The 22,880-nt window shown below is 42.4% G+C and overlaps 1 protein-coding gene across 1 annotated transcript in view; it reads right to left on the bottom strand.

Annotated features, from left to right (window-relative positions):
* LOC144782819 (potassium channel, subfamily K, member 16-like) overlaps window positions 1-22,880 on the bottom strand; it is a 234,284-nt gene that overhangs the window by 97,360 nt on the left and 114,044 nt on the right. The window contains exons 3-4 of the mRNA XM_078662097.1: window positions 14,719-14,885; window positions 9,594-9,762 (exon numbers count right to left, since the gene is read on the bottom strand). Of these exons, the coding sequence (XP_078518223.1) occupies window positions 9,594-9,762; window positions 14,719-14,885 (336 nt within the window). The remainder of the gene's footprint in view (window positions 1-9,593; window positions 9,763-14,718; window positions 14,886-22,880) is intronic.

Below are 22,880 nucleotides of genomic sequence, written 5' to 3' on the forward strand. Positions count from 1 at the left end.
GTGATGAGTGAGAAAGTGGATTCTAAAGGTCTTAAAGAAGTTTCACATACTAATATAGAGAGGATGGTAGATGACAGCTTTTATCATCAAGCTAAGTAAATTAATGACTTTTCATTAAATGTTTTTACTAAGCTGCTGTATGAATATGTGGACACGATGGATATGAGAGACTGTTATGTGTGCATGCAATTACCATCATCTGTCTCAGAGGGGGTGACTTACCATCACATACCTTTAACCCATGGAGTGTCTTGTAGTGTCCTAATCAGTCTTTTCTATGAGAAGGGTAGTTTACAATATTATTATTCTAACATGGATTTAGTATTTTCATAAATATCCATTAGAAAAAACATGAATAGAGTAAATAGTGCTAAAGATGCAGAGTTGAGGGGGGAATTCCTTTATTCAACAAAGTAAATAGATACAGCATACGGGCATAGGAATAATCTAACCTGTAGTTTGCAGCTGGAAGAAATAGAATTCATTAACATGGTAGAGGATAACAGGCAAAATTTTAAGGGAAAAGCTGCTGAGCAAAAGTCTCATGTACCTCCATACGCTTAGAGAGAAGGAAATTATAAAAAGGGTGAGACATACGCTGCCATGACCCTGGATTGGTATCATAGAGGGAAGCTTTGCTTGCTTAGATTAAAACCTGAATTTAACAACTATTTGATTGGTTCTAGTGAGTGTGATCATGTTTTTCTAATTAAGGGAGGATGAGAATAAGAGGAGGAACTTTTATTATGTGTGTGGTAAGAATATCTACTATAGTTTGCCTGCGCATTGGTATGGATGTTGTTATATGGGCATAGTCTTTCCTAAGTTGTATCACCTGAACAAGAATAACGGAATCAATGAAGTAAAGAATGGATTAACACATAGGAAAAGGGGAGCAAGTTTTTCAGAAATTGTGGGAGATATTTTTGGGGCATTGATACCTTTAGTTGGAGTTATTCTAAATTCACATAAAATTAGGAAATTGTCCACAGTGATTTTCTCGTTTATCAACAGGCACTGCTGGTGAGTTTTTGATGATTGATACTGAAATAGTTGCGATCAGGTCTATGGTTTTACAAAATTGACTTGCCCGTGATGTATTATTAGCTAAAGGGTGGAGTCTACAATCTGTTAAAAATACAACAATGTTGCACATATATCCCTGACAAGAGTAAGAGTCTAGAGGGGTACAGGAAAAATATTACAAATCTTCAAGAAGATTTATCTGAACTGAAGGTTAAAGGAGCTTGGGAGAAACTTGGTATGGGTTTCTCCTCTATGAGTAATTGGTTTGCTACTTTTAGGAATAGTGTATTAGGGAGAATACTAACACCAATTATTGCAGCAACTACAGTGCTACTAATGATTTTTCTGATATATAAGTGTTGTAAGTGCTAGAAAGAGTCACCTGATGCTAAAAGAAGAGCAAGAAAGAGAAAGAGAGAAGAGATAGAATTAGAGGACAGAAAAGAAAATGATTATGAAATGATTAAAGATTTAGACTGAATTATGATGAAACAACTGCTTTCTAAAAGTGACAATTTGTAGTGGTGGGTATTTTGGTGATGGCTCAGGAACGCCATCAAAGGGGGGATTGATGGAGCAGGGTTTTGGCGAAATGAAACCTGCTCAACTTGAACCCTCAGTAACATCTATTAACCGTGTGCTATGAAAAATATATGCGGAAAAGGGTCTAACGTGATGGAAAATGCTATTGTGCAAACTAAAACACTGGAGTAGGCCGCAAAGGCTGTTGACTGCACTGCAGGAAACTTTTAGGTTAATGAAAGAAATAAATGCGGTTTAATTGAAGGTGAACAGGGGAAGGTGGAAGACAGTTGTCCTTCACGGGTCCTATGTGCCTGCCAAACTTTGCATGGGAAAACAAAATAATCTTTGGAAGAAGAACACTTCCTTAGAGAAGCAGTACAAATGAACAATCGAGGCTGGAAAGTTGTTACATTAACGGGATGGAGGAAATGTGTACTATGAAAGTGGCTTTAATTTGTATTTCCTGGGCTGGAAGTTTATAAGATGAATAAACGAACAATGAGGTCCCTGGATAAAGTGACATGACGAGAGTGGTGTGACAGTACACCCCCTTCCCTAACCAATCGAATAAGAAAAATTGTCTGTTCTGACACAATTGTGGGTTGGTCTTTGGGTTTTAGGGTATAATTGAAGTTCCCGGTGGGAAGGGGGAGGAGAGTTGCGTGTTTCCTACCTGTGTGAGGAGAGGCCCGTGTTGCTGGCTCCCATTTTTGAGCTGGCTGTCCCTGTCTGCTATTTCCTGACTTAGTCTTTGCCTCTTCAAATCTTCTTGAGGAGCCTCACTGCTCTTCTGGCCAGAGAGTAGTTTTCCTATTTCCCTTTGGGTTAGTATAAACAGAAACTGAATTTGCATAGTCACTTGCAAATGTATTTTGTCTCTGGACCTTTTGTCTCTGCGCCTTTCCACTCCTCTGTGCACAATTATTGAGATGCAATCTATTGTAATTTCTCTATTTTTGTTTCTCGTGATGGTCTAAGATTCATACTGTATTTGAAATTGATGAGCATTTTCACAATATTTAGATAAAGCATTATAAATATACAAATGAGTTTGTCTTTATTTGTTATGTTATGTGAAAAGAATTTGTTGAGCGCACTAACACCGATTGGTTTCATGGCGCTGTACAAAAGATAGGGAGCGGCATCCAGAAGAATTTACTTGTGTACTAGAGTTAATGGTATGCTTGTTTATAGAGCCAAGTCTTCAGTGCTCTTCTAAATTTCATGAGGTCGGGGCAGGTCCGGATCTCAAGGGGAAAGGAATTCCACAGGCGAGGGGCCAGCGTCGCAAATCGACAGCCACCAGTGCGCTTCTGCCTGAAAGAGGGAGTATGTAGAAGGGCAAGATGGGCTGACCGCGAAATTGCGGGAGGGGGTGTGCCTCGTTATCAATTTATCGATGAATTTGGGGCTTTTGCAGTGTAGGGATTTGAAAATCATGCAGCCTGTCTTGAAGGTGCAACGTTGGGCCATAGGGAGCTAGTGAAGTTTCATGAGCATCGGGGAGGCAGATTGCCATCTAGGTTGACTCAAAATCAATCTGGCTGCATAGTTTTGAACCATCTGAAGTCGCTTTAACAGGTAGAGAGGAATGACAAGGTAAATAGAATTAGCATAATCCAGGTGGGACAGTACCGTAGCTATCACCACCTGGGTAATGGCCTCCGATGTAAGGAAGCGCCAAACCTTCCTAATTTTCCTGAGTTGGAAAAAGCACTTGGAGACCACCTGGCCCACTTGTGTTTTCAGTGAGAGATCACTATTTAAGGTGACTCCAAGTGTCTTTGCCGATGTAGAGGGGATCGGAGCTGGCCCCATGTCTGGAGGCCAGTAGTGCGGGCCCCAGTGTTTGACACTGTCCCCAGTGAGTACCAGCTCAGTCTTACCCGGGTTCAATTTCAGATGATTTTGCACCAGATTTAACTCTCACTAGAAGCTCTTGGAATTACTCTGAGGTAATAGGAGGAAAGCTGCTGAGTGTGTCATTGTTTTTGATAGTAGCAGTAACCGGGATGATGGAAGTGGGGGATTGTGAGATACTTGCTTTAATATCCGAAATTTTCTCAATGAAATAATCATTGAGTGATTCACAGAGGGTCTGGGTGGGGGTCAGCCTAGGGCGAACACTGTCTAAATTAGTTAATTCATTCAATATGGAAAAAATGTCCTTCGATCTATTAGTTGAGTTAAGGATACGTGAAGAAAAATAAGCCGCTTTAGTGGAGAGGATGGCCTTCATATATTCCTTCCAGGCTGTAGTGAATCTGATCTTTAGGTCGGGGTGTAGCTACGGCGCCATTGTCGCTCCAATTGACGCAGGGCCAGTTTCTTTGCTTTCAGCTCAGGCGAGAACCATCTCTGGGCGTCTGCACGCCGCGCCAGTTTAACTTTCTTGTAAGGATCGTGCGCATCACTAGCTGCTATCAGCCAGCCAGATAGGTTGGTTTCATGTATATTAATATCAGGATGGGGGGATGGAAGGGTATTAGTGAGTGTCCGTAAAAATTCTGATTTATCTAATGCATTCCATTTCCTAGCACAGCCTCTGGCCACTGTGGCAATTGTCTTGGTGGTAGAATAGACAAGATTACATTTGAGTAACAATTGGTCAGACCAAAGACAGGGGAAGGTTACCCGGGTCGTGACCAACGAAGAGTTGGTCCAGACATGGTCCAGGATGTGGCCCTTGCAGTGGGTTGGCAAATTAACCTACTGACTAAAATTCAGGTTCGTGAAAAGCTCAGTGAGCTCGCTAGAATGCGGGCCTTCCAGGGGGTCGTTAAACCAGTAATTGAAATCACCTAGCAAGAGGACCCTGGCAAGGTCCATGGCCAAATTTGCAATTTGCTCGCTTAGCGCGAGGGGGAAAGATGGCATATTATTCGGAGGTCAGTACAAAAGCATACAGGCAATCATTACATGAGAGAGGTCAAGTTTAAACACCAGATTTTCTGTGTCCGGGAGGTTTAGGCAAGTGAGGGCATTTACTTTCAGATTAGAACGAATAATTGCCGCAACCCCCCCGCCAGGTTTACCCGTCATGCGGTCAGCATGTATATTATAATAGTCCGATGGAAGTGCTGCTAGTATATCGGGGGCAGAGTCTGGTGTCAACCAGGTCTCGGTAAGTAGAAGGATGTCGGGTTTGTCTGTAGCTAGCAAGAGGAAGATATCGAGCTGATGTTTCACAAGGGAGCGGGTTTTAAGATAGAGAATGGCTAGGGGATGAAAACCAAGCTCAGTCTGTGTGCTGGGGTTGGATCTCATAGGGTAAGTCGGACCCATAGATTCCGAGGAGGGAGTGCCACCAGCTAAGATTCCTTGCTTCATATCCCGGTTGCAGGTGTCCCAAGACAGGCGACCTTGCTCTCTGTTGTATTTGAAGAGGTCATCGCGGGAGTATGTGGTCTGACAGGCAGCATGGCTAGCCCCTAGCCCCGACTGGGCGTGGACGGGCGCAGACGGACTTGCCTTTGGCGCGCCCGCTGCGCCCGTTTTCTCCGCTTCCGCGAAGGGGTGGCCATTTTATTCCGGGGAGGGCGGGAGGGCCGAGCAACTGGTCCGCTATTCCTGCTCCTCACCCAAGATGGCGGCTAAGGGGCTGGTCCCAGGGCAGCACCTAATCGGCTGCGGTGGGGGCAAACGCTAAGAGCTGGCAAGGCGTACAGATGGGTATTAAAAGCAGGTCAGTGCCAATATTTCGAGCAAGAAAACAATTAAAAAAAATATAGCAAACATTATCGCTGTCACACAATTCCCGACTTCCGCCTCAGAAATACACGGGCACACTGTCAATCTGTGCGCGCTAGGGAGATCTCGGTTTTTATGCCGGGGAGGGCGGGAGGGCCGAGCAACTGGTCCGCTATCCCTGCTACTCACCCAAGATGGCGGCTAATGGGCTGGTCCCAGGGCAGCACCTAATCAGCTGCGGTGGGGGCAAAGCGCTAAGAGCTGCCAAGGCGTACAGATGGGTATTAAAAGCAGGTCAGTGCCAATATTTCGAGCAAGAAAACAATTAAAAAAAATATAGCAAACGTTATCGCTGTCACACAATTCCCGGCTTCCGCCTCAGGAATACACGCGCACACTGTCACACTGTTTATTAGAGGTGTTTATCTTTGATTTAGAAGTACAATAGAATCAGGTATTAGTTTACCAAACCCTGTCAACTTAAATAAAGATTGCATCGCCACAAATTGTATGCTGAGACGATGATACAAATTGGATTTTGGTAAGTTCATCCAGCATGAAGGGACTTGTTGAGTAATGAATTTGGGGATTTGACTGTAGAAATGTATTAGTCCCACCTGTCCCATAGATGAATTACTTGCGGAGGAGCCAGTGCACATCCACAGCATCCCTTCACTTTTGGCCTCAAAGAAACCCCAGAACTCACTTCTCACTGTGACGCAGCAGACCGACACTGATGGGAAGAGCCAGTCACTAAAGCTTGCTATGTGGGTCTATTAATACTTGTTACAAAGTGTGGCTACGGGGCTTCTGGTAATGAAAATCGGTAAACCACCGATGCCAGAAGAGGAGGTTTACCGATTTTCATTAACAGAACCACGCCATGAATTTTGGGACTGGCTGTGTTTGATAAATAGTCTTTTGCGCCTTGGGCTGCTTCAATCGAGTATCACCAACAGAATCTGGAATACATTTCCTGCTATGAGTCCTCACCATTAAGAGCTGAGTGACAGATCAGTTTTTCCATTTGTGGATTTTTGGAGCACATCATTAAATGGTGGCCAACCTCATTGCTGGGGTGCTGTCTCACCACAATCTAGGTCCCCTCTCACGCCCTGTCCGTCCTGAGGAAGACCCGTAGCTGAGGTGTTGATCCTCCCTCTGCAGCGCACGGGTCGAAACGTCGATGATCTACCCCACTTCTGAAGTCTGCACCCCTGTTCCCCCAGGCAAATTATAAATAAATCGTATGACCAAATACGTGGGGCAGGCTCATACTAAGTGAATAGAACCTTAGCTTGTTTTCAAACTATTGGATTATCTTTTTCATTCATTTTCCCTCTTTCACTTGAGCACGTACTTTTGCACTCTTCTACTGCACCTGGCAGCATTCCCCCAATCTCGCGTTTAAAAATATGTATATATAAATGTGAAATAAATTGCAAATTTATATTGCCCTATACAACTTTGCTTTCATTAATTATTTTTGGGTATCGTCAATAAGCATAGATACGCATTTGGCTTTTTGTATGTTCTTTTTTCTCCTTTTATTTTTCAGGATTAAGTCCAGTGAAATAACTCAGATCTAAAATTAGTATTACATTTAAAATGTGTGGAATAAAGTGTGTCCGGGACCACTTTGTTTGTTATATTATCTGATACCCAGGTCCTTTGACTTTCTCTGGGTTATACCCCATTTTCTTAATGGTGCAATACTTTGCAGCACGCTGCAACCACAAGCCACCCTGCGCAGTCATAACAGTGTGCCGCCATCTTGTGATGGGTGACACCATGCAGACAGTGGGGCTAGGTTTGTCCCGCATTGGCCATCCGGTCCAGCTTACATCACGTTTCAAGCCGCACGGACCTACTAAGGGATCTTCTGTGTCGAGGTAACTTACGTGCAGCTTAAATACGGAGGACAGACGTTTTGGGGGCAAAGACGCGCCTTAGGCTAAGTGCAGCTTAAAACTGTTAGGAGCACACAGAAGGTACGTTCTAAATACTGTGAGTCAATTTCGGATTTTGCTTTTTGATTGCGTCTACACGCAGGTTACTCACTACTCACGTTGTCACTGTAGGTGATCATTGTGGCTTACCTAGATGTTCTGGGTTGTCTTTCTCCCATAGAAGAAAAGTCAAGTCCCAGCTCTATGTCAAAGTTCTATGTCTAATGACACTGCTGTTTTCTTCCAACAATCTGTTTTATTCTGTTTGCTTCAGGCACTTCAGGCATTAGTCGAGTTCTGAAGAGATTACCTCAGTAATGTGCCGTAAAATGTTGCACACCTGGGGGCGTTTAGTGGTCTTAGTCACCACTGGCATGGGTATTTTGTGATGCCTAAGTATCACATGTGTTTACATTATACTTGATCAGTGTTTAAGAACACCACCACCTTTTGAGACAGTATCATAGCTATATACCATCCCATCAAAAGAAAACAGTCAGTCAATATCCCTAAAATTAAAAGAAGAAAAGGGAAGAACGTGTTTTTTAAAGGTAAATATGTACTAATTACCTGGTATATAGAAAAGGGACACCCAAGATAAAGATCTAAAGTAAAGGGGGATGTTCTTTATACTGTCTCAAAAGGTGGTGGTGTTCTTAAACACTGATCAAGTATAAGGCCCTGGCCTGTCCCAAAAACATTCCAGACTCACCAGAGAAGATAGCCGAAAATCGAGGGCTAAGGCATACAATCTAAATGAGGTAATTGCCTAAAATTAATAATAAAAAAACTTTTTTGTCCAGATTGATAACGGAATATATAAAACAATCAGTCCAACTGTCAGTAATATTCACCTACTGACAATGAATTTTGTAAAATAAACTCCGTTGCTACTGGAATAGCTGACCCCTAATAGACCCACAAGTATGCCCTGTAGAGTGCCTTTAACCTGTTTCATAACAAAAGCTGAGAAACATAGTATATAATGCATGCTATGTAAAAAGTGGATAAAGACTGTTCGATATCTGAAAAACTCTGTAAAGACTAGTAAAATATTATGGTACTGTGATCATTAATTGTATGTTTCCTTTGATTAGAGAACTGTCCTGAAGAAGGTGTTATTGCAACATACCAAAACGCTGCGTCGACATTTTAGTTTCTTTCAAGTGTATTTGTATTTTGAACTTGGTACTGTGTACCCACACAGCTTTTAATGTTTTACTGTAACGGCACTTATATGCATTAATTGTGTTTTTTATAAAAGATTAAATTGAAATGTTTTAATATAAACTTTTTTGTGGAACAATCCTTTATTGTAATTGTACTATTGTAATATAAACCTGCAATTAGCTGGCACTAGTGGGTTCTGTTATCAGCTACCAGTCTTCTCTCCGATACTGGGTTGTAGGGACTTTGTGATTTCTTACTCCAGCCTCTCACAGAGGCCTCTCAGTCTGGCATGGAAGGCTTTTATGACCTCACAACAGTGGGTAATCAAGTTGGTTATGAACTATTGCTATGGCACAGCAGTGGGTTATGAGATTCAGAAACTGAAATAGCAGCTGTAGTGGCATAGCAAGGAAGAGGCTTGGTGGGGGGCGGTCCGCCCCAGGCGACAAGAGTTTTTGGGGCAGCGGACTCTCCTCCCCGCTCTTATTTGTGGCCATCGTGGAGTAATTGCCAGCATCCTCCACCCCTACCCAGCTCCTAAATTCAGCTGCCAGGGGCGGCAAACGCAGGGACCGCCACGGGCGGCAAAAGACCTAGCAAAGCCAATGAGCAGCTGCCTATGGGAGCCATACATAGCAAACCTTGGTTTCCTCTGACGCTACGTCATAAAGGCCTTTAAGGCCAGGTTGACAGGGCTCTCTCAGAAAAAGCCTCTCATTGAAAGCAGAAAGCAGAAAGCACAACTGTAGGAGGGAGGGAGAAAGGCCAGGAAGGGGGTGGTTGGTGGTTGAGGATATTAGGAAAGGTATGTTTTTTTACATTTGGGACAGGAAGGGCAGGGCAGGCCATGTATGCCTGTTCCACGACTCCTCTGCCCCTGAGTGGCATTTGAAAGCAGGAGCAGATTATTTTGGATGCCATACATAACATCAAATTATAGATGGTAAAAATGGGACTTTGGGGATTTTTTTCTCTACGGGATTCAGAGTGACATCATAGACAACTTGTGCTTCGCTCTCATTGTCTATTTGATGTCATTCAGAGCCACTCAGTGAAAAACACCCCAGTGGTTCACTGTTACCCGTCTATAATTCTATATATCATTAAAGCATTTCAAACCACTGTTCACCCATGCCACTATATTTCTCATCAATTTACTTTAAAAAAAAAATGTTGATATGCTAAAACCAAAGCATGATAATTGTTGTGATTTATAGACTGTTTAAGACTTACCGACTACATAATCTCCAAAACCAATGGTGCTTAGTGAAATAAAGGCAAAATAGAATCCTTCCCTGTAGCTCCAGCCCTCCATGTCTGAAAACGCTATTGGGGGTATTGCCAAATACACCACAAGTCCAGTAACCAAGAAAAACACAATTGTTACAAGCTTCACTTTTTTCTGAAAAAAAATACAATCAATGAAAAAGAATGACACATTAGGATGTGCAATTAGAGAACAGACACACAAATACAGCATAAGAGCTTTTAACTGTAATATTAAAAATAAAACAATCATAATAAAGTTTCTGCACATATGCTTCATTAAGAACGTACAGCTTTTACTGAGGGGATCGGGCTGCTTATTTGATCAGACTACTGCTTCTAGAATTCACTAGTACACAGGATTGTACATGGCCAGGAAACGTATTTGTTTTTAACTTCCGGGGTTTTAGAATGACCTCACAGACGGCAGCGAGGCTTGAGTTGTGTTGGATACTTGGAACCAAGAGTTGGAAAACATCCCCTACTTGATATGTACGCTTGTACAATTTTATTATGTATATGACCCTTCTTCCTGTCCATTGACACCCCCCTAGATGTCCTCATGGAAAAGTAGAGTAAGAATTGAAAGGGGGGCTCAGCATAGAGCCAGCCGCCATTATGGTGGTCGCGCCGGCCCCGGTATCAGAGTGGGGGCGGGGTTGCCGTGCACAGAAGTGACGCAGCACCCCCGCCTTCACAAGGGCTCAGGCGTAACCTCGGGTGCCCTCTCAACCGGAGGCGCCTAGTAGCGCTTCCGGGTCTGGTGGCGTGGGGGAGACGGAGGGGCAGGATGGCTGGAACTGGTTCTGCCCCTCCTAAATTCACTATAGGGTCCTGCTCTCCAACTAAACTCTAACAGGCATCATTCCAACCCCACCAGCTTTCCGTGAGTTTACTGACCAGATAATTTTGAGTCAAAATTCACACCCAGATCACATACAATAGTGCCTGGCATCGGGCAGGCACCCAAACATTGAGACCATCAGTTAGGCAACCCAGACAGAGGGTTTCCAAAACACTAAGACCTCCATCTTGTCCACATTTAGCCTCACAGAATTAGTATCCTTCCCGATGGCTACTTATGTGAGGCATGGTTTAAATTGGTCTCGGATAAATGTGTGACCACCCTCAAGCTGCAGAATAATGTGTCATCTGCATATGAGTAGATGTATCTTGTATATATTGAATGAAGCGCTCAATGAAAGGGACTCCACAGCCAGCTTTCAGTAGGCTGAGTGGAATGACCACAGACTGACAGCTTGTGACCTTGACTTAAAAAAAGCCTAAGGAATCTTGTGTAGGACCATGTCGAAGCCCGCAGACAGCTCAAGCTGTATGAAGGCTGCAGAGCCGCTATTATCCAAGATCATGCAGAATTCATTGCAGGCTTCGGTCAACATGGTCTCTGTGCTGTAGGAGGGACTGAAGTCTGACTGAAAGCTGTTGAGCATAGTGTTAACCTCAATATAATGTGACAGTTGAGAGTTTACATGACTTTACATTATTTTTGCCATTTCTGGCAAGAGGGAGACTGAAAAAAGGTTGACAAAGTTGTGCAGATATAAAGTAAGTTTGTTGAGTAGTGGAATGACAGTAGCGGCTTTACATAACTCAGACACTTAACCCAATGCAATAGAAGCAATGTAAATTGAGTCAGGTACTGGAGCCACCGCTGTTGCCATATTATGAGGTATTTCGCAAGACACAGGCTCAGCGGCGAGCTTGCGCAAATACAGTTATGTTTTGAAACTGTTTTATCCTCTGACATGTGACAGAAATCAGACCAAGATGCTGAGGCTGTTCAGGGATATGTGAAGGAAGTCTTCAGATTAACCCTTTGAACGCTCATGACGAGCTCAGCTCGTCATGAGGCACAGTGCTCGTGTGCTCATGACGAGCTCAGCTCGTCATGAGCCGTGGAACGCTCACAAGCGGGGATAATTCCCCTGCTGTGCTGAACGTTCCACGAAAACGGGTGTGGTCGTGACGAGCTCAGCTCGTCATGAGCACACGAGCACTGTGATGAGCATGGAGGCACTGTGCGCGCCCCCCTCCCCCCAGCACAGCGGGGGGAATCACCCCCGCATGCAACAGGTTGAGGACCAAATTAGAGATATTAACAGTGGTGGTAGTGGTGGGAAAAGGTACGAGGAGATGCTCAATCTTTTTTTAAATGAAGGTAGCTAATAGAGAGCAGAACAATTGAGATGCAGTAATAGGAGAGGTAAGTAAGTATTTCAGGAGTGACCAAAGATTTGTTAATAGAAAACACCTCTTAGTCAGATCTTTTGCATCCTGAATCCTATTGTGATGAAAGTTCATGCAAACTTCCTTAATGAAGGTTTTGTGGAGCCTAAGCTTTTGTTTCTAAATGAGTTCATCGTATAAATTGTCCTTGCGTTGCCACTCTCATTCCAGTTTATTACATCCTCTCTTCACTAAAGTCAAGTGAGGAGTGTACCATGGCACTGAAGGAGGCAAGCAATGTGAAATCAAGGTTTTGATGGGTAGAATTGTTTTTAGTGCACAAATGACCCAATGCGTTAAAATCTATCACATAGATGTTAATTTTTTCCTGAGGCACAGGCATAGTTTTAGTCAGGTGAGCAATTAATTGAGCTAGGTCTAGCTTTAAGAAGGGGCAATGGATTACTGTAGAGGATGTCCTCATATTAGTTTGTGTCTCTCTCAGGGTTGATATGGAAAGAAATAGCCTCATGGTCAGACCATGTTAGTTCTAATATTGAACGAATATTGACTCATTCCTTGCTAGCATACATATGATCTAGAATAAGACCGGCAGAATGGGTAGACTCTTCTACACAGTGAGACATAATAAATATTGCACAAATATTGAACAATTCGGACACAGCCTTATCTGTAACCTTCTCTGCATCCATATTAAAAGATCTCCAAGCAAGCTAACGTTGTTGGAATCTAGATGGGCAGAAGCAATGAATTCTTGAATCAAGGCATTACAAATTTTAGCCTGAAGTGGGATCTATAAATGAGCAACGTATTGATCAATTTATACTAGTATGACAAAGTTTGATTCAGTAACTGCACAATAAGCACCTACTGTAATCCCAACTGCAAAGATACAATCAGTAAACACAGTCTATTTAATAATGTCATGCAGGTGGGTTGTAAAGAACAATGAGTATGGCACATCTAAACAAAGATGTATGCATGAATACTCTATTTACCAGTATTGGAGTTTTTCTCTTTGTCAACAGCAAATGCGGGAACATAAAAATTACAACAGACTTAAAAATGAGGCACCACTGCACTGATAACCTGAAGCTCTTTGTGAGTTGGCGCAAGTTACTCTGAGCTCTCCATCCCTAAACCCCTCTCCTTTCTGTTGGTCATGCGATTACCTTTGCTGACAGGGCAAGGGACAACAACAGGCCAAATGAGACAAACGTTACACAGGTAACCCAAGAAAATGTGTACTACAGCCCAAACACAGTCCTACCCTCACATGCAATAACCTGATCACCTCCTCCCTTTGTCCTTCACTATAGACTCCAAAGAAGGTGGAGGAAGAAGAAAGACATCTCACATAACGGAACGGGGCTAGTAGGATAAGAGTAGAGATGTCAATATAGCTTAACATGTTTCCCATAATCTCAATTTTATTTTACCTATTCACTTTCTGCATGGAATAATTCCTGAGATTAATTCAAGCAATCCACCCTTCATCTTTTTTTCCATTGGTTTGGTGTCCTAAGAACGTCATGTATGCTCAAGCGAGAGTTCTGTGCTCAATGTGCTGTAGGACACAAGCTGCATCCTATTGATGAGGCTCAACTAAGCCACAACTGGTATGAGGCTGCTTTTGGCCCATTTCAGATGGGACGTGGCCTGTCAGTTAGGGCTGGCTGTTTCTATTGGAGCAGGACTAAGGCTGATTTGTATATGGCTGCTTCCTGTCTTAGGTGGCATGATGAGCAAATACATGATAGACTGGACTGTGGCCCAAAATAATTACCAGTGCCTGACAATATTTGAAACAGTCCACCCATCACTTTTTTCTTGTCCACAGTGGAACAAAAGCTGTGCAATGTTCACTTAAGCAGCACCACACTGATAAGGCCAAATAGGTTCTGTACAGATCTGGGTTGCTCATGCTCCCTTTCAGAGAGGACTTAACCTAGCCTAGAAATTTGAAATAGATTGTCTATTTTGGATCAAGGTAGATTTTACTTGCGGGTAAAAGAGAACCACTCTTGTTGGCATATATATGTTGCAATTTCCTGTGGCCCCATGTTGAGATAAGGAACAAAGCTTTACCCAGTGCTTCCTTAGTATGCAGTTAGTATCTACCCAGTTTTATATGTAAGGCGCTATTGAGCAAAACGTACACTTGAGCACCCAGAAATCGTAAAGACGATTTTTGTCCAATAGAATGGCAAGTCAAAAAGCTGACAGGCAGGAATACAGCAAAGACCTAGATGGTAATCTCTTTGTAAAGTACAAAGATAACAATAAAAAGGGATCACAAAACAGGTGCATACCTACAAACATACCCTTCGAAATACATTACTAAACTGCACAAAGTATATATGAGTGAAGGTGCACCAGCATAATGAATGTCAGTCAAATAAGAGGTAAGGATGTGTAGATTCAACGTGTGTGTGTGTTTGTGGTGTCCATTTATTTATTGGCTACAAATCTAGGTTGAAAGTTCATTACCCTGTGGATGTGAACAACCAATGTGTAAAGATGAGGAAGAGGGAGAGGACATAAATGTAATAATAGAAACTTTTAGACACAAAAGGGCCTGTGAGATATAATGGTCAATCCAGTCCTAAGAAGAGTGCATTCAGAAGCATGTATCCAAAAAGAGTAAGACTGCACTTCGAGAAAAGTATCCATAAGAAAATAAGAAAATTAGCACTAGTTTTAGGCACCAAGTTAAAAATGGATATCTTATAATTCTGAAATTCTTCCTAAGTGATCCTGTTCATAGCTGTATACAAGCTAAATCAATCAGTTGCATGTTTGCTTTCTCTCCCTCACACTTGCCCAGTCTCACTTACTGCTGTATATTTTAATGCCAGACTCACTGATGTAATGTAAATATTACCTTTTCCATTCCTTTGTTAGCTAAGCATTCTCCAAGTCTATGACAAAGTACCGAAAGTTTTTTGCCAATATGTGCTAGAAATATCAGGTTCAAAGGAATCCCAAACAGAGCATAGATAACACATAAGATCTGTCCACCAGCTGTTCTAGGTGCCAGTGTACCATAACCTGCAAAAAATAGAGAAATAACAGGGGTCATTACTTGCAAGTAAGCAACATCTTCAAAGGATTAAGTACCACATTCTGTTAACTATCAAGCTTCTCCTAAATTCTTCAACAGTATCAATGAGAATTTATGAACACTGAGGGGTTTATTACGAATTCCTATTCGCGGCGGCGGTCCGATCAACACCACACTTTGGGCCCCTCCCAGTATTACAAGTGTGGCGGTCAGACCACAACAGGACGGCTGCGCCCGCCGGGGATCCAGGATCCCGCTTCAGTCGCGCAGCGATCAGGAGCCAAAATATGCTAGTGGTGCCGCTGTGGCACGCCAAGCATATTCTGAGTTGACTTTCCACCACCCCATTCATGGCGAGGCAACTAAGGGGGCCCCAACAGGGCCCCCTGCTGCTCCAGGGCCTTTGGGTGCACCCCCAGTTACTGCACGGTGTGACCGTGCAGTATCAGGAATTCCACGATCTCACTGTGGCAGTCTGTATGTTAGAGACTCCTATGAGCCTAACATACGGCCACCCTCAGACTACCCCTGCACTGCCCGCCTGACCAGGATTCCTCTCATAATTGCAGTGCTCCATCGGACGGCACACTGCCACCCCTGCTGGAGACCGCCAAACTTGTAATAAGGACCTAAATCCTGACTGGTATTTTAATCAATCACAAAATTTATGGAAATCTACATACTGCAGTGTAGATTTCCATCCTTGACAATATGTCGGAAGTCAGTGCTGCAGGTTGATGTTCTTGACCAGGATATTTTGACATATAACCAGTGTGTGCCTACACTGCCCATCAGCATTTGTGTTAAATGTGCAGACTTGCATGATGACAATGTTACCACACTTTCTTCACTTGGGTGATCACATGTATATAATATGTACTATTCTCACTCCACATCTACTCACCTGGACAATATGTTTGTAGCCAATACTGTGCAATCAATATCAATGCAAGCAGACACAAAAACCTCATTAGGTGTTAGCATATCCTTGCTACTTTATGTTTTCTCTATCTGCTCTTTAAGAGGTGAGGGCTATTCTATAACTACAGCACACAGCCTCAAATATATGTGTCAAAAGCAATATGCTAAAAACATCGACTACTAGCATACAAAAATAATATTATAAAGTGGTGTTACTTTACGAATGCAACTTTCATGGATATCTTTAGGTCCCTTCAGTTTGCCCTTCCAGTGTGGGCACAATTAGAACAATTTTAACGTGATTGCAACTACACACAATAGGCTCTTTGATCATTTTGCCTGTTTAAATATATACCATCAATATTAGGTGACAATGTGCTAATAGTTTACAGTAATCCTGATTAGAACATCATCTTAAAACTTGTAGTGAACCCATAATAAATCATGAACAAGGAACCATGGGTTGAAATCTTGGTAGATCAGATCTAAACTTATATGGTTTTCCTGGCATACAAATACCAAGACATTTAATTGTATTTCTTTTGCTTGAGATGCTAATTTCTAAGATGATTTTTGGACGAAGACGCCATTAAAAATATTTATTTTATAACCAGAATGAGTCCCAGACCAACTGATCATACTTAAGAGTGTCATGTTTGAAGGCTAAGGGTTTGTTATAAAAAGTAAAATACAGTCAGCATGCATCAGTTCCCTACAATGCCTTATACCCCATTAGAAGAATTCTGGTTATCTCAGCTTTCTTTATTTGTATGATAATTAAGAGGTACAAGCAATTATCAAGAAGAGGAGAAATAATTTGTCTGTCTCTGGTCCCTCTGTGAATCATGATTCATATCAAACAAAATAATCAGTAGCCACACATCACTCTAAATTTGAATATATGATTTCAATATTTTCTTTGAAGAGTAAAATTAAATTAAAGCTTAAAGTAGTCACAAATGTTCAGCCTATCAAATACTTTTTTCAGTATCAATTGCAAAGGTGCTTCTTGGGAAGCCTTACTGAGCAAGTTGTGTTGCAAACTGATGAACTCCTGATTGTTCAAATTCCCAAGTTGTCCTTTAACGAAGTCTGACTGATTTAGAGAGATAATTGCCTAGTCAACCTCTTCCCAATCAATGAAACAAGAATGTTCGATTACAAGAGGGCTACATTAGGAGTTTTCAAGTAATAATTTTTCATTCTTTATGATTCAAAGAAAGGATGGTAAGATTCTCAAATGGTGTGTAAGAAAGTGAATTTTTAATTGGGGTGGAATCAAAGGTTTAAGTATTTAGAACCAGAGCTCAACCGCTGGTAGCTCTGGCACAGAGCAGACAGGCTTAATTTAGAGGAAATCTGTAAAGCATTTAGAAGAACCAAAAAAGGCAAACAGTCAAAAACACTACCAAATATAACTTCCACTCCGATACATACAGTAGAAAGCAATTTAATAACCAAAGGAACACGTAAATTACAAACATCGAATAATGGGAACCAGAGATATGAATTTTTAAAGATTCAAGGTGAAAAAGCTCCAAGAAAAACAAAGCACCCAATGTACGTCAATGGACATGGCAGAAGGTGACCATGGTGCAACTCAAGACCGACCACGATGACGTCAGATACACCAAGTGGTTTTGTCCTAGTGAAAGTCTGGAGGTTAAATGGACTTTGTCTCTTTTTTGAATAAAAGCATTGAAATTGTTCCAAGTCCCAAAGCGAAAAGGACTTTGTCACTTTAATGAAAGAAAAATCCTCCCCAAGTGTTTCTCTGCTGAAATTGTAGCCTCCACCATGGAATCCAACGCCAAATACCTGAAGGAGGTGTGCCCTGTTAGTGCTCTGGAGCTTTTGAGATTTCTAGCTGAAAACTCCAATGCAGAATAATACTGAGAGGCCGATTTTGATGTCAGATGGACCTGAGATCGTCCAACATTGATCTGGAACTATGTCTGACCGACCTCCTGTTGGCAGTCCCAAACCAGCAATTTGGATGCACTGTTCGGTCACACTCCTATTCTTTACAATGGGAGCATGCATTCCAACCGGAATGCATGCTCTCATCGTAAAGTGCTAAGGTGCAGTTCATTCCTGCACCGCGTGACAGGCACATCAAGGTGCAGGGATCAACAGGCAGCCATCCGGAGGCCTATTCACCCATGCGGGCGATGCTGGGGACCCCAAATTCGGATTGCGACAGCTTTCTGTGTCAGAAAGGCTTTTGAAATCCAACATTGTAATCCCTCGGGCAGAAAGAGCTGCCCTTGGGATTACTGGCCCCTTTCCGAATGGCAGAAGGGTTCTCTGAGCCAGTCAGAAGCCATTCGGAAAGCACGTATGGATTCCTTTCCAACTGACCACATCATAAAGGGTCGGTCAGAAAGGAATCTGAACGGGACATTTCGATGTGGTCGGACTGCATCAAAATAGACCCCTTAGTTATTTTTTCTGAGGTGCAGGGACCTTTGAGAGGGACTCATCTGAAATCCAATCCAATCCAGTGAAACTGTCTGTTGGATACTTTTTACTGTGGGTCTCACTGAGGCTTTTGAAAGTTGCCAAAAGTTTTTAAACTTTCTACTGGTGGGCAAACAACCACAGGAGTGCACTTTTAAAGCCCACAGGACCTGAGGGGAGGCACGTGGAGGCTCACAGAATGTCAGGCAGTTTAATTCCAGGTCCAGTTGTTTCTGGTCAGCTGGACACTTCAGGAGAAAGTTTGTCCTTGTAGCTAAACAAGAGATCAGTCAACTGAACCTTAGAGTTCACTTCTTTGTCTGGGGTACATGTGGACATTTCAATGTACTGTAAGATAGGTACTCTCATTGCTATGTTTATTGCTATGTTTATTACGATTTAGTTTATCGACCACAGAAAGCTGAAAGCCTGAATTGATTCAAGCAGAATTCGAACACATATCTTGATGATTATCTGTGGAGGGATAGGCGAAAATAGGAGTTTGTTTTGTAGAGATTACTCTGAGGTTTGCATAAGGTTGATACGGGTTTATTTGTAGAGACGACTGTAGGTGGTGCTCCCTCTCCAGACAGCAAACAATTGACTTTTGAAAGAACACCATTGCATCACACATCAGAGAACATTCTAACATAGAATGAATACCATGTCATAGACAATTAAAACTACAAATGCAAGGAATTTACTTATCAGAATGCAACACATCTTCTCTCCTTACAGTTATAAAAACCAAACTTAAGTTATCACCCTTACTTCATACACACAAAATGCAACAGACCTTTTCGCACACATAATCCTCCAAATACTTGGGTGGGTTTCTGTGCCAATGCCGATCTACTCTCACACCTGCACTTACGCCTTGAGCTTCCATTCCCAAAACGTCACAGTCATCCATCAGCATAAAACCACTACAGCCTTCCATACCCATCTCATCCATTCCAACTTCTTTCTCCTCTACACCACTATTTACTGCTACAGAACCCTTCTCATATAAAGCAACTCTCCGCTTGTTCCAATGTTCACCATTACTCAACACAACATGCAAATCATGAACCTCTCTCACCTTAAAGGGCCAACAAAATTTCGTAAAGCACCCTTCCCCACTCCCTGTTTTCATTTTTACTAAGTCACCTGCTCTTATCTTCCTATACCTCATGGACTCTCGTGCCGTCACTTCGTTCACTTCCTTGATTCAACAACAAGTTCATCCATGCAGGAGACAGCTTGGTAATTGCTTCACGTCACCTCAATACACTGAATGAGATTTTGTTAGTAACACCATTTTCAGTGGTCCAGTATACCCACACTAAATAATTCACCATCCACCTGACACAACCCCTACCTACACAAGCCATCTGAATCACACCCTTGACCATACAGTTTGCCCTCTCAACCATACCATTGGCTTGTGCGTTGTACAATGATGTGCAAGCATGAAAAATTCCACAGTGGTCCATAAAAACTTATCTCCCCCAATGCGTACCATTATCTGTAATACGTTTAACTGGATATCCTTCTTCCCTGAAAACTTCTTCAAGAACTGTAATAGTAGTCTTGGTTGTAATCTCACACATGAACTTCACTACTAGCCACTTAGAATGTACCTCTACCATTACCTGAAGAAACTTGAATTTCAACATTACACCCCTCAATGGCCCTATGAAAGACATACACACTGTGTGCCAATTCGCCTTGATCAACAATTTCACGCATCACAGACTGGACACCCACCTTTAACCTTCTTTACAATCCACACACTGGACCACCCAATCTGCAACATCCTGATTCATGCCTGGCCACCAAAAATTCTCCCGTAATCTTTTTTTAGTAAGTGTCTGTCCAAAATGGCCTTCATGAGCAAATTTAATGGGGTCAATGTGTGAACCATGTGAAGGAACAAATTTATCCCCCCTAGAGATCAAATTTCCCTCACATACCGACAACTCATCGATAATGTTTACAAAAGGATGGACTGCCAGATACTGCATTCTTGACTAACCCCTCTGATAATCATATCAACAACCTCTGATAACACACTATCCTCTCTCATACACTACCACCACCGCTCTTTCCAAAGGCCCCTTGACGTCACAACACTAAATTACTCACACAAGCTACTGCACCTTCATCATTGCATGCCTCTACACCCTCTTTGACCACTTCTTGCCAAGGCAATGGTAACCTTGACAAACCATCAGCTGCGTATTTCTCCATCCAGGAATGTATTCTAATCTGTAGTGAAATTCTTAAAGGCGCGCTGCCAATCGGGCTAACCTTGCAGATACATTCCCAGCCCTATCTGGCATCAAAATCTTTAACAAAGGTTTGTGATCAGTGCGTAATACCATGGGAAAACCCCACAAATACATTGGGAAATATTCAGCTACCTATGCCGGAGGCAATGCTTCCCTCTCTACAACCAAATAATTCCTCTCAGTATCAGTTAAGGTGCGGGAAGCAAAAGCTAAAAGAGGCATTATGCATTTGTGAAAAAACTGCCCCACTCCCACGGCACTGGCATCAACAGTTAGATTAGACAAGAGCCTTGTGTCGAACTGAGTCAGTAGTTTGGCCATACATATTTAATGCTTAATGTTGTTAAATTATCTTTGTTGCCAATCAATCCATAAAAATATGAACGCTTTCCTCAATAGTTTCTTTACCTGCTCAGTTTTTTCAGCACCATTTTTGACAAATTTAGCATAATATTCCACTAGTCCAAGAAAGGACCTCAGCTGAAATGTATCCTTTGGTACAGGAGTCCTCCTTATGGCCTCCAACAAATCCCTTTTTGGTTTAATTCCTGAAGCTGACAAAGTGTACGCAAGGTACTCCACTCCTCCACACAAAATTTACATTTGTCTTTCCTGAGGGTTAACCCTGCTGCAGCAATCATGTCCTATACCCTCTTTAGGACCATGTTATGGCGCTCTACTGTCTCACCAAATACCAAAACGTCATCTTGGAAAAAGACAACTCCCTCAATATCTTTCATACTTGACCCATCATCCTCTGAAAAACACTAGCTGCCGAGCAGAGACCAAAGGGCGTCCTCGTGAACTGAAATATACCTTCAGTGGTAATGAAGACTGTGAGATGGTTGGAATCTCGATGCAGCTTAATCTGGTGATACGCACTCTTCAAGTCAAGTTTTGAAAAATACTTGCCACCTTTTAAAGATAACACTAATTCACTAATGTTGGGAAATGGCGCTGCTTTGTAGACTTCCGTGCAGCTTTTGATCTTGTAGATAGAAACCGCTTATGGGAGGCACTGGGAAAATTAGATATCCTAAAAGGGTATACAACCGTTACCACGCATCTTTTACCACGAAGTACTGTTACAACGAAACCGTTACAACGCAAGGGTATTTACAACGCATGTATTTACAACGCATTACACTACAACGCAGCTACTATTACAACGCATACCATTACAACGTAAGTATAGGTAAGTTTATCTTTTTTTAATACATTTATTAGGGGTATTGGGTTATGGGGTACAGGGGTATTTTTAGGGTTCAGGGCTAGGTTTGGGTTATGGGGTACAGGGGTATTTTAGGGTTCAGGGCTAGGTTTGGGTTTTGGGGTACAGGGGTATTTTTAGGTTTCAGGGCTAGGTTTGGGTTATGGGGTACAGGGGTATTTTAGGGTTCAGGGCTAGGTTTGGGTTTTGGGGTACAGGGGTATTTTTAGGTTTCAGGGCTAGGTTTGGTTTTTGGGGTACAGGGGTATTTTTAGGTTTCAGGGCTAGGTTTGGGTTTTGGGGTACAGGGTTATTTTTAGGTTTCAGGGCTAGGTTTGGGTTTTGGGGTACAGGGGTATTTTTAGGTTTCAGGGCTAGGTTTGGGTTTTGGGGTACAGGGGTATTTTTAGGTTTCAGGGCTGGGTTTGGGTTTTGGGGTACAGGGGTATTTTTAGGTTTCAGGGCTGGGTTTGGGTTTTGGGGTACAGGGGTATTTTTAGGTTTCAGGGCTAGGTTTGGGTTTTGGGGTACAGGGGTATTTTTAGGTTTCAGGGCTAGGTTTGGGTTTTGGGGTACAGGGGTATTTTTAGGTTTCAGGGCTGGGTTTGGGTTTTGGGGTACATGGGTATTTTTAGGTTTCAGGGCTAGGTTTGGGTTTTGGGGTACAGGGGTATTTTTAGGTTTCAGGGCTGGGTTTGGGGTTTGGGGTACAGGGGTATTTTAAGGGTTCAGGGCTGGGTTTGGGTTATGGGTCTGAGTTTGGGTTATGGGGTACAGGGGTATTTTTAGGGTTCAGGCTAGGTTTGGGTTATGGGGTACAGGGGTATTTTAGGGTTCAGGGCTAGGTTTGGGTTATGGGGTACAGGGGTATTTTAGGGTTCAGGGCTAGGTTTGGGTTATGGGGTACAGGGGTATTTTAGGGTTCAGGGCTAGGTTTGGGTTATGGGGTACAGGGGTATTTTTAACATATATATTTACAAATTCTTAAATAAAAATTAATATAATAAATTAAATTAATTAAATAATTATTAGTTACATTATTTTACATTATTTTAAAATATTATATACTTACCTATACTTACGTTGTAATGGTATGCGTTGTAATAGTATCTGCGTTG

The sequence above is a fragment of the Lissotriton helveticus genome, chromosome 9 (genome assembly GCF_964261635.1).
Source record: "Lissotriton helveticus chromosome 9, aLisHel1.1, whole genome shotgun sequence".
Taxonomy (NCBI): domain Eukaryota; kingdom Metazoa; phylum Chordata; class Amphibia; order Caudata; family Salamandridae; genus Lissotriton; species Lissotriton helveticus.